Raw genomic sequence first — 12860 nt, forward strand, 5'->3', positions numbered from 1 at the left:
CCATCTATCTATCCATATATCTATCTATCTAACTATCTATCTATCTATCTAACTATCCATCTATCTATCTAACTATCCATCTATCTATGTATGTATGTATGTAGGTTGGTGTTAGTACTGCAGTGTTTTATTCTCACATGGGTGGGGGTTAACTTTAACAGTTGCATATAGGGCTACACAGAAGGCTGAAGTGAAAATTGTGTGCAACAGCGCACAGAGTGTCTTGAACGCAGCCTGCTCGGAGTACTACAGTAACACCGACTACAGTTACTTTCATTTTTTTCACCTCATCCTCTCCTCTCCTCTCCTCTCCTCTCGCGATAGAGCGGCGGAGTGGTTTGACGGGCAGTCGAGGTTGCAGCAGGCAGAGGGAGACGGTGGAAGGTAAAGCAGGGAGGCAGGCAGCATCATGGCGGACAGAGACAGTGGTAGTGACCACGGAGGGCCCACGGCAGGCCCCGGCTCCGGCTCCGGCTCCGGCTCGCTGCCTCCGGGTGCGATGGGCACCATGTCGCGGCTGCAGCACGACACCGAGGAGCTGGCGTCGAAGCGCGTCGACATCCAGAACAAGCGCTTCTACCTCGACGTGAAGCAGAATGTGAAAGGCCGCTTCCTAAAGATAGCCGAGGTTGGCGCTGGTGGCAACAAGAGCCGCCTCACTCTCTCTATGTCGGTGGCCGTGGAGTTCCGCGACTACCTCGGGGACTTTATCGAACACTACGCCCAGCTTGGGCCTACCAACCCGGACATAGTGCAGGATGAGCCGCGTCGGGCGCTCAAGAGCGAGTTCCTGGTGCGGGAGAATCGGAAATATTACATGGATCTGAAGGAGAACCAGAGGGGGCGGTTCCTGAGGATCCGGCAGACCGTTAATCGGGGGCCCGGATTGGGAAGCGCTCAAGGCCAGACTATCGCTCTGCCGGCTCAAGGGCTCATCGAGTTCCGCGACGCTCTGGCCAAACTCATCGACGACTACGGTGTGGACGAGGAGCCGGCGGAGCTCCCGGAGGGCACCTCGCTCACGGTCGACAACAAGCGCTTCTTCTTCGACGTGGGCTCCAATAAGTACGGGGTGTTCATGCGGGTGAGCGAGGTGAAGCCCACGTACCGGAACTCCATCACGGTTCCGTGCAAAGTGTGGTCCAAGTTCGGCAACACCTTCTGTAAATACGCGGAGGAGATGAGGAAGATCCAGGAGAGGAGTAGAGAGAAGCGGGCCTCCGAACTGCTACCTGAGGGCCCGCAAGCAGGAGACGAAGGAGACGACGACTGACGAGGACTTTAAAGCAGAAATTGAAACAACACAAAAAAGACAAAAAAACTGCGACAAAAACGAAGACTATGAAGTGTAAAATAGAAAGAGAAATTTCCAAGGGAATCACCCCACACACAACCTCCACAGTTATGGCAGCAAGCTCTGCTGTCTCCTCGCTCATTGTACTGGATGTCACCCCCACTTACCACCCATGTAACAGTAAGCCGCTGCTATCAAGGATTGAACTGTAAGATATGAACTGTTTCCTACTTGATTTAAAAATGACAATGATGAACAGAGTGTTTATATCTCTTATCAAACTGACAGATTTTGCACACATCAAAGCTATTTCGGAAAAAAAAAATGTTTAAATGTTTTTCTCAAACTGGTAAATATGCTAAGATTTAATCAAAAGTTAAAAAACCAGAGGTCTATTATATTAAAATGACAGTCTTCATGTATAGAACGAATATTTGACATCAGCACAAAGAGAAATATATTATGGACTTTATGAAACCAAAATCTGAAACCAGATGTATAGTTTATTATAAAGGTACTGCAGAATAAAGATGAAAGCGCTCTAAAAGTATGAATTGCAGAAATCCAGCACTACAGGCCTGTAAACACCTGTCAGCATGTGTGTAGGCTCATGTTTTGAAAAGAAGTTTTGGCAAAGTAGGCTATATAGTCTTTAATTTGACCTAGTAGGCAAATGAAAGCATTTCTATCATGCCATTATGGAAAGGTTGAGACTCCAAAATTAATAGACTATTTTGTGTGCCTCAAACAAATGGGGATAAATCTATCTCTGAGCTACTATATTGAATATCAACCCTCTTGCACCATGTCCATATAAAATTAAATGAAAAAAAGTGCTAACTTAGATGTTACTAATTATGATTTTGTGAATCAGCTGTAAAAAAAAAAAAATCCTTATTAAGATGCCCACGTTTTCTGTGGGTTAACTTTTTTCTTTGTTACTTTGTTATTTTTTTCCTCTGGGGTGGGGTGGGTGGGGGGTGGGGGATGCAAACAGGATGAGGTCCACTTGTGGGAGCGCGAGACGCGGAAACTAAAAAATACAAAATATAGACGCGTCAGCGCAGAGATCCGGCGAGGCAACGCATCCTCTCTGACGTCATTACGACCCGTGCCTTATATACTCCACTCGTTTACGTGTTCTCACGTGGATGGTCCGTGACCTCGATCGCTGTACGTTTTCATTTACGAGTGCTGTTATGTAGGCCGAAATATAGAAACTCGCCCGGGCTGCGTTAAGTCACACCCCTGCGGTGCATGGAGCATGGGTGGCAACACCAAAAGTAAGCTGAAAGGGAACCAACGATGATAGTGGGCGGAGACAGAGCGGGCCCCTCAAAAAGATGAGGTACTGCCGTATTAAGGGGGGTGGGGGGGGGGTCGGTGTGTTATGCCCAGAATCCCTAGACCCTAACAGCACCCCTGGTGGCCTCTCAGTAGAGTAGAGATGTGCCTCCCTGGAACAGCAGAACGACCCAGGATGTACCACTGGGTGTCAGCACGGAGATTCATCGGAAGATGTTTTACGGGTGGTTTTGCACACCATATGCACCATGTTAAAAAAAAAAACAGCAACAACAAAAAAAAACTAAATCAGGAGTGGCTGGATGAGACTATACGTCAGAGCTGAGATGGATGCCGTTAAAGAGCCAGGCAGTCAGCCAGCCAGGCGGGCCAGCCGGCCGAGCCGTGCCGTCAGTCTGAGTGCAGTACAGTGGATGTAGAGGCCTATCAGTGCAGGGCCGAGGCAGTATCTATCTCTTTATGGTGCTACAGCCCCTTGATCACTCCTTGGGGCCCTCGCCACTCAGAATATGTCACTTTTGCATTATTTTTATTCTGATGCTGTTTTTTTTTTTTTCCATCAAAATTCCTTTTCTCCACGTTGTGTTGTCCAAAACGTTGTCAGGTTTCTCCCTCCCAGGCAGAGAGGAAGCCGCCGACTAGTGTAGGACGTTTCATATTAGTGTGCAATATTGTGTGCGTGCCAACCGCGGCATTGTATCACGTGTATAGACTATTAAAAGACGAAAAAATTTATAGGCTAATGTGATCAGTAGATATTTGAAAGCATGACGATGAGGTTGATGCATCTGCATTATATTTCCGAAATGTGAAGTCTTTCTTCTCAAGCACTTTTGCTCAAAGTGGGGAAAAAAAAGTCAGACTAAGTAGTGAGATAATTTTCCTGTCATGTTCTGTAAACCAGTAGGCTGCCTTGTCCGTCTATCAGTGCGCGTAGACTAGTTAGGGTGTTTTACGTCCCCATACGGAGTCACCCCAGAGAAAACCCCTTTACCTCTTCGGTCCTCCCCTAACACACACACACACACACACACACACACCTCTAACTGTCTCCATGTCAGCCTCTCTGCAGTGGCCTACACTGGAGTTGAATAGTATCTTGGGGCTTGGGTCCAGGGGTGGCTGATACACACACACACACACACACACACACACACACACACATACAGTCTCTCCCCGTTGAGGCCTCTTGTCGCTCCTAGTGTTTGGGAGGCCTCTAAAGTATTTTGAATGGTGTCTAGGACTGCACAAGGCCTCCTGTCATTAGTAGCCAGGAAACTGTGTGAGTGTGACCCCTCTCTCGCCTGGGACTGCCGATCGCAGGACAGGTAAACTACGATTCGACTCTTGCTTGTCTGCGGTTTCACTTGAGCTAGGCGATAGTGATCGGCCGCAGTAGACCCAAAAGGACAGAGGAGTTTGTTGTTTGTTTTTACAATGAGGATCACAATCCCTCTCCCTTATGTGGGCAGACTCTGATCTCAGGTCTGCTCCTCTTTCCCAGCAAGTGTAAAAAAAAAAGGCCCTGGCTCATTGTCCGTGCAGTAAAACTTCAAATACGCTCCGTCAGACACACAGTCTATTCCTTCTTTTTGACCCGGTTGACCTTTAGGCTTCTGGCTCAGACACACCAAGCCGACTTCAAAGAACTAGCGGCGACAAAGGCCGCCAGCTGCGTCGCCTCACGTCGCCTTTGTCTTGGCCAAAAAGTTGCACTTGAACACACAGCAAAGAGATAGCCGACGGCCAACTACCACGTACGTTCTGCGCCTGCGTGAGATGAAATATCCCTCCCTACCAGCAGGTGGCAGTAGTCTGTATTTGTCATTCAAAAAAGGAAACCGTAAGGCAGAGGACAGTAGATATATATAAGCCGTTGTTATGATACGTTCATGAAACAAAGCAGCGTTTGCCGACCATTTTCACACCAGTCTCACTCACCACTTAGCTTCATTCCAGATGGCCATGTCGTTGTGAAAATATCCGTGTATTGGAATGATCAGATGAGATGAAGGTGATAAATGAGAAGAGCCTTCTGCGTGACTTTACTCGTTGGCTTGCTTTCCTCAAGTCAGTTTCTCTTCTTGTGCTTTGATTTGTTTAAGCTGAACAGCCAATCGGTGATTTATCTCACCGATGTGCTCCGCCGGCGATTCAACATGCTGAATCGGCCGAAAAAAGTCAGACACGGGCAGATTAGACCCGACGGTGCAGGACACACCGCAAAAACCAGGCTGACGGACGCTCACCGACGGTCTCAAAATGGCTCCCAAAAATGTCAGACGTACGACCGTCGGCTTGGTGTGTCAGGGCCTTTAGACTGAAGTGCTAGTTAACTATCAATATGCTCCAAGTGGTTAGTTCACCTATCAGCTTTATTTAAAGCAGCCTGGCCTACAACACGATGACTGAGCCTGGTCACAGGCCCCATCAGAGCCACCTAGGTGACATGAAGGGGAACACAGACTGCGTGGATTGCAGCTTTAGAGGCCTCAGTCGGATAAAATCTGCTAATGTAGTGACAGCCTGAGCCTGCCAGACATGTGGGATAGCCGAGGCTAGACTGAAGCAGAATTCCCCAAAGCACACCTGGGCTGAAACAGTATCAGAAGTCCTGTTGTATCCTTGCTTTAAAAAAAGTTGATCTGTGTTCGATTGGGCATGCCTGCGGCAACAGAGCCAAGAAAACTGTTCCAGAAAATCCCATCTGTTCCGCGCAGGACGTTTTGGCCCAGGTTTGTCTGAGTGCTGGTGAAAGGCCTGATGAAGCCTGGCACTGCACTGTAGGGGCTTACCAGCAGCAGCCTACCACGACCTACTGACCCGGCTGTTAGACACATCCGGTTAGGACTTTTCTATCGGTTTCAGAGAAGGACAGGAAGTCTCTTTCCCCTCTTTCGGAGATGACTACATTTCTTCACACTGCCCTGTGAATTATAAGATTCCATTAAACATGTGCCCGGCAACGCACATCTGAGGTCAATCTGAGTTCATCTTGAGTTCAACATGACTCTGTTGTGACACAGCACTTATTTCTAGCTTTAGCTTGACTGAATTCAGGCCTCCAGGAGGCTCATGGTACATGAAGACTGGAAATGCAACACTTCCTTTCTTTCTTTCTCTAAAGGCCAAATATAAGGAGAGCCTGAACCTGCTCATAGGGTTCCCTTTGTGAATGCCTCACTCTGTGAAACGCACACATTTCTTTAAAGATTGAAAGACGTTTTGTTTTGTCACCGACTGTAATCGCCAGGTGCCACTGGGTCAGCTGTGCTTTAAGAGCAGAATGACTCTCTTTTGAAATACGACTCGTCCATTTTGGGTCGTCGAGTTACAGAGAAGGGAGGAGGGGGCGCTTGTGGTTTTGCTGAAGACAGTGTGATCAAATCCGATTTCTCAGTTGATGAGAGCTCACCCACTGTCACAGCAAAACCTGGAGTGACCTTGCAGCCATGTTGTGCCCACGTTACAGTCATCCAGACTCGAATGCAAAATGGTAGGCAGATTATTCGTCTTGTGGTCTGTTTAAAGCACGAGTGGTCCAGCTGTGTGCTGTCCTCAGTGGCTCTGGCTAGGTTCAGTGCACACTGAAACTGTTAGCATTGACGAGAATGACGTTCTGATTTGTTATACAGCGGTAGCCATCGTAGCAATCCTTAATGTAATCCTGCCTTTTTGTCTGTTATTACTGCAGTGTTCATTTTGTCAAATTTTATTCAAAAGAGTTGACAGGTGACCAGACCATTCCTTACATATTTCAACTGATGGAAATAAAACTATAATCGTGGATGTAACTCAAAAGTGCAGCAGTAGCTACTTGTTGCATGTCCTCAAAGTCAGATTGCTATGATGGCTCTAGCTGCTTGTCCCTCCCGTTTTAAACAGGGAGATTATTCATGTTTCTGACCTCATTCAAACAGCCACATGTTCATGACGTATAAGAGCGAACTTCCACAACTACTGACTTAAAACAGACTGAACTTCCACGAGGTGTTCCAGACAACCAAATCTGCTCTGTTCCTGGTTTCAGTGTTGTAGTCTTTCATTGGCCATTCAGAGTTTCTGGTTGATCACACAGCCAATCGCAGCCTCTGGTCAAAGCCAAGCACTATATGACTCATCACAAACCGCGGACAGAGGAGCTCATTCAGCATGTCTTCTTTTTCGCTCACGCTGCGAGTAGTAGGATCCATCGTGTCTGCAGACTGTACAGGCTACTGTTGTGTATAGTTACGAAGACAAATGTTTTGAAGATGTTGGGAAATGGATCCTGGATTTTAAGGGGTGGGGTCAATGCACAATGAACATATCCCATGTCACCGTTTGGTCTGAATCCCTTTACCATCCCCATATGAGATAATATGTTGTATCTTTCAAAAATATTTTATCTGTGGCGTGTGTGTGTATATATATATATATATATGGTTTGTTATATATGACGCTCCTCCTTTCAGAAAAATATAACATGTAAACAGGAAAAACATATTGCTGTTTTTTTCCTTTGTATTTTATACTTACAGAAAGCATTGAATAAAAATGGATAAACTTGCACTTTAGATATATTAAGAAAATAAAAATCTGCATATTATTTTTGATAGGGATCTCACATTCAAAGAGTATAAATTACAGGCTTTGTGACTATTGCTGGACAGAGATGTATTGAGTTCTACTTATTGGAGTATATTTTGTCTGTGTGTCGGAAGGTTTACTAAAGTAAATTGCATGATAAAGTAGTGCTACACCGATATTGTTCTTTTCTTTTTTAGTTGGTAAAAATGTCTGAAAACTGTGATAACAACCCTCTTGTATCATGTTTATCCTCTCCTCACCCCTTCTAGAATATTTCTAACTGAAATATGGCCTTTCCTGACTACATGACGATGGTGCTTACTTTGGCTTTGACATCAAGCTCATCCTATACATCTCAACATCATCATAACTCGCGTCCTTACATTTCATTACTTTCTGTTATGTACTCTCACTACCTTATTAAATTTCCGTTGATGGCAAAAAAAAGGGTGTGCTGTTTTGTACATTGCTGTTGTTTTAATGTTGGGGGAGCCTTGTTGTCTGAAAAATGACTAATCGCGCAATAAAAAGTCATTCCACACGTCCCTGTCTCTGCACAACTGTCTCAACACTACAGTCATCCATATGTTTATTAGGGATTGGCTCAGGTAAAAGGAAAATATTTAAATATCCATTATCTGTGGACCAAATATTGCAAAATGTTAAAATAGTTATTCATATCTTTATGTTAATTAACACTGTTTTGATACAGTATATTTACAGTACAGGTACTGTATTGGATGTTAATTATTTGAGTTTATTTCTTTCATCACTGCTAACTACCTACAATCATTTAAATCTCTAGAGGAAATATCCCCCTGTCAGCTGTCCTTGGAAAGCTTCTTCATGCATTAATTAATAAAACGGCACAAACGCAATAGGAGGGTAACAACAGTGGATGGATACATTTTAAAGAGTGCTCCAGACATCTGCTTTTGACTTCCATGTGGAAATTAAAGGTAGAGTGCCAGATTGTTGCCACAGCAGGACAGAGGACATGCTGTTGACAGAACAGTATTAACTGTTATCAGCCAGGTGAGGAGTTTTCAGTCTGCAGGAAGCGACAGGTCAGTGCACCAAAAGCAATAAAACAGATGGCACCTATCATTAAATTGTCAGCTATTGTGAACCAAACAAAATTGGCCTTATCACACTGCATATTCTATATGAATAAGAGTTGACCGGGGATAACAGCCCCTTTTCACACACGAATCCAGGGGTTATACGATTCACACTGCACTTCTACTAATCCTGAGTTAAACGTCCGTGTTTACATTCTATAATGACGCGACTACTCTTTAAAACATTGGACAACAAAACCGTGACACAAATTCCATTGTTTACTTTGAACCCCATTTCACAATGGCAACTTTTAGCCCCGTATTTAGTTGATTTTCAGGAGATAACCCTGCAAACTCAAGGCTAACCCTGCTCCTGAGCAGGGCCAACAGCCCTCGGCTAAAGTTGAAGTTAGCCCAATGCATTGTACCAGTGTGAAAACTTTCTTAGCCTCAGGCTAACAGCTCCCTTAGCCTGGGGCTAAGTGCATTGTGAAAAGCCCTATTATAACCAACAGATTTGGTGTCGGTGATGTAAAGAACAGTGGGAGATGTGAGAACAAATTAGGCTAAGATTGTGAAATTTTAACCATAATATAATTTGAGTGTTGATATTATTAACTATACACTGCTCAATAATGATTTTTGTAGGAATTCATTTCTGAAGCAATGTTAACATATAAGTTTCAGGCAGTGACTTGTCTGCCACATAATAGGCTGACAATAACATCATGGTGGAAGTTATCTTTATCATTTAAAAGATACAGTCCCTCCTTTCTGAATTGTGTGGCCTCTTTGCTGTCATCTGTGCTGTATCAAACTAACACAATTACAGTCTAAGGGGAAGTGAATAGCAAATTACATTTAAGTACATTTTGGTTTTATCTATTGGCTCTAGTGTTTGGGCTCTTTTATGTATATAAGCTTTCTGGGGTTATTTTAAAAGCTTAAGGAGCAGAAACTCACTACACTCGCCTTTTAACACAGTGGGAGCAGTACAAACATTCACTAGTCACGAGGCATGTTCCTGAAGACGCAATATCACGACAAAAGGCATTAAACAAGACGTCTGTTCAGCCATGTAATGTGTTTGGTCAATACATAACCATGCTGATTATTTTGTTAAACTAGCTAGCTGGCAAACTAGCATACACTTTATTTTGGTATCTTACTATTTGGTATCTTTATTTTGGTAGTTACATCATGAAAACTTGACCACGCTGATTAAAACACTAAACACATGCTTTTGGATAAAAACGTTTTGTGGATAAGACACAGTTTGTTCAAAATAACATCTTAATAGAAATAAAATATCTAAATAAAAACAAAAGACCCAACAACCTTTCTTTCTTTACCTTTTACAGTGACAAAGAGAATTAGCATTAACCACATAATGCAGCTGTTTTGTTTAAGAAAAGGAGGCCTTTTTTTACAACAGGCATGTCACAGCAGAAGAAGCACAGGTGTTACTAAATAATTAATTAGGACTACATTTCATTGAACTAGCTTACAGTACTTTACTAGTTTACACTACTTTATTAGCTTACACTACTTTACTAGTTTACACTATTTTACTAGATTAAACTACTTTAATAGTTTACACTACTTTACTAGTTTTCACTATTTTATTAACTTACACTACTTTACTAACTTAAACTACTTTACTAGCTTACACTATTTTACAAACGTAGACTATTTTACAAACTTAGACTAGCTTAAACTACTTTACTTGCTCCAATACTTTACTTGCTTACACTACTTTATTAGCTTACACTATTTTACTATCTTACACTATTTTTCTAGCATAGGCTACTACTTTACTAGCTTACACTACTTTATTAGCTTACACTACTTTATTAGCTTACACTACTCTACTAGATTAGACTACTTTACTAGTTTACGCAACTTTACTTGCTTACCCTACGTTACTAGCTCACACTATTTCACTAGATTAAACTACTTTACTAGTTTACACTATTTTACTAGATTAAACTACTTTACTAGTTTACACTATTTTACTAGCTCACACTATTTTACTAGATTAAACTACTTTACTAGTTTACACTATTTTACTAGATTAAACTACTTTACTAGTTTACACTATTTTACTAGATTAAACTACTTTACTAGTTTACACTATTTTACTAGCTCACACTATTTTACTAGATTACACTATTTTACTAGCTCACACTATTTTACTAGCTCACACTACTTTACTAGTTTACACTATTTTACTAGCTCACACTATTTTACTAGCTCACACTATTTTACTAAATTAAACTACTTTACTAGTTTACACTATTTTACTAGATTAAACTACTTTACTAGTTTACACTATTTTACTAGCTCATACTATTTTACTAGCTCACACTATTTTACTAGTTTACACTATTTTACTAGATTAAACTACTTTACTAGTTTACACTATTTTACTAGTTTACACTATTTTACTAGATTAAACTACTTTACTAGTTTACACTATTTTACTAGCTCACACTATTTTACTAGCTCACACTATTTTACTAGTTTACACTATTTTACTAGCTCACACTATTTTACTAGATTAAACTACTTTACTAGTTTACACTATTTTACTAGCTCACACTATTTTACTAGTTTACACTATTTTACTAGATTACACTACTTTACTAGTTTACACTATTTTACTAGCTCACACTATTTTACTAGTTTACACTATTTTACTAGATTAAACTACTTTACTAGTTTACACTATTTTACTAGTTTACACTATTTTACTAGATTAAACTACTTTACTAGTTTACACTATTTTACTAGATTAAACTACTTTACTAGTTTACACTATTTTACTAGATTAAACTACTTTACTAGTTTACACTATTTTACTAGCTCACACTATTTTACTAGTTTACACTATTTTACTAGATTAAACTACTTTACTAGTTTACACTATTTTACTAGATTACACTATTTTACTAGCTCACACTATTTTACTAGATTAAACTACTTTACTAGTTTACACTATTTTACTAGCTCACACTATTTTACTAGCTCACACTATTTTACTAGATTAAACTACTTTACTAGTTTACACTATTTTACTAGCTCACACTATTTTACTAGCTCACACTATTTTACTAGATTACACTACTTTACTTGTTTACACTATTTTACTAGTTTACACTATTTTACTAGTTTACACTATTTTACTAGTTTACACTACTTTACTAGTTTACACTATTTTACTAGATTAAACTACTTTACTAGTTTACACTATTTTACTAGCTCACACTATTTTACTAGCTCACACTATTTTACTAGATTAAACTACTTTACTAGTTTACACTATTTTACTAGCTCACACTATTTTACTAGCTCACACTATTTTACTAGTTTACACTATTTTACTAGCTCACACTATTTTACTAGCTCACACTATTTTACTAGCTCACACTATTTTACTAGCTCACACTATTTTACTAGATTAAACTACTTTACTAGTTTACACTATTTTACTAGATTAAACTACTTTACTAGTTTACACTATTTTACTAGATTAAACTACTTTACTAGTTTACACTATTTTACTAGATTAAACTACTTTACTAGTTTACACTATTTTACTAGTTTACACTATTTTACTAGCTCACACTATTTTACTAGCTCACACTATTTTACTAGCTCACACTATTTTACTAGCTCACACTATTTTACTAGATTAAACTACTTTACTAGTTTACACTATTTTACTAGCTCACACTATTTTACTAGCTCACACTATTTTACTAGCTCACACTATTTTACTAGATTAAACTACTTTACTAGTTTACACTATTTTACTAGCTCACACTATTTTACTAGTTTACACTATTTTACTAGATTAAACTACTTTACTAGTTTACACTATTTTACTAGATTACACTATTTTACTAGCTCACACTATTTTACTAGATTAAACTACTTTACTAGTTTACACTATTTTACTAGCTCACACTATTTTACTAGCTCACACTATTTTACTAGATTAAACTACTTTACTAGTTTACACTATTTTACTAGCTCACACTATTTTACTAGCTCACACTATTTTACTAGATTACACTACTTTACTTGTTTACACTATTTTACTAGTTTACACTATTTTACTAGTTTACACTATTTTACTAGTTTACACTACTTTACTAGTTTACACTATTTTACTAGATTAAACTACTTTACTAGTTTACACTATTTTACTAGCTCACACTATTTTACTAGCTCACACTATTTTACTAGTTTACACTATTTTACTAGCTCACACTATTTTACTAGCTCACACTATTTTACTAGCTCACACTATTTTACTAGATTAAACTACTTTACTAGTTTACACTATTTTACTAGCTCACACTATTTTACTAGCTCACACTATTTTACTAGCTCACACTATTTTACTAGCTCACACTATTTTACTAGATTACACTACTTTACTAGTTTACACTATTTTACTAGTTTACACTATTTTACTAGCTCACACTATTTTACTAGCTCACACTATTTTACTAGCTCACACTATTTTACTAGTTTACACTATTTTACTAGCTCACACTATTTTACTAGTTTACACTATTTTACTAGCTCACACTATTTTACTAGCTCACACTATTTTACTAGCT

The 12860-nt window shown here is 39.9% G+C and overlaps 1 protein-coding gene across 1 annotated transcript; it reads left to right on the forward strand.

The window, feature by feature from the left end:
• Positions 1–279: 279 nt before the first annotated feature.
• Positions 280–7709, forward strand: purab (purine-rich element binding protein Ab). Its single transcript, XM_074647914.1, has 2 exons — positions 280–1502; positions 7438–7709. Exon 1 carries the CDS (start codon positions 410–412, stop codon positions 1271–1273), a length of 864 nt encoding a protein of 287 aa, XP_074504015.1. The 5' UTR covers positions 280–409; the 3' UTR covers positions 1274–1502; positions 7438–7709.
• Positions 7710–12860: the final 5151 nt, after the last annotated feature.

This window comes from Sebastes fasciatus, chromosome 10, assembly GCF_043250625.1.
Source record: "Sebastes fasciatus isolate fSebFas1 chromosome 10, fSebFas1.pri, whole genome shotgun sequence".
Taxonomy (NCBI): domain Eukaryota; kingdom Metazoa; phylum Chordata; class Actinopteri; order Perciformes; family Sebastidae; genus Sebastes; species Sebastes fasciatus.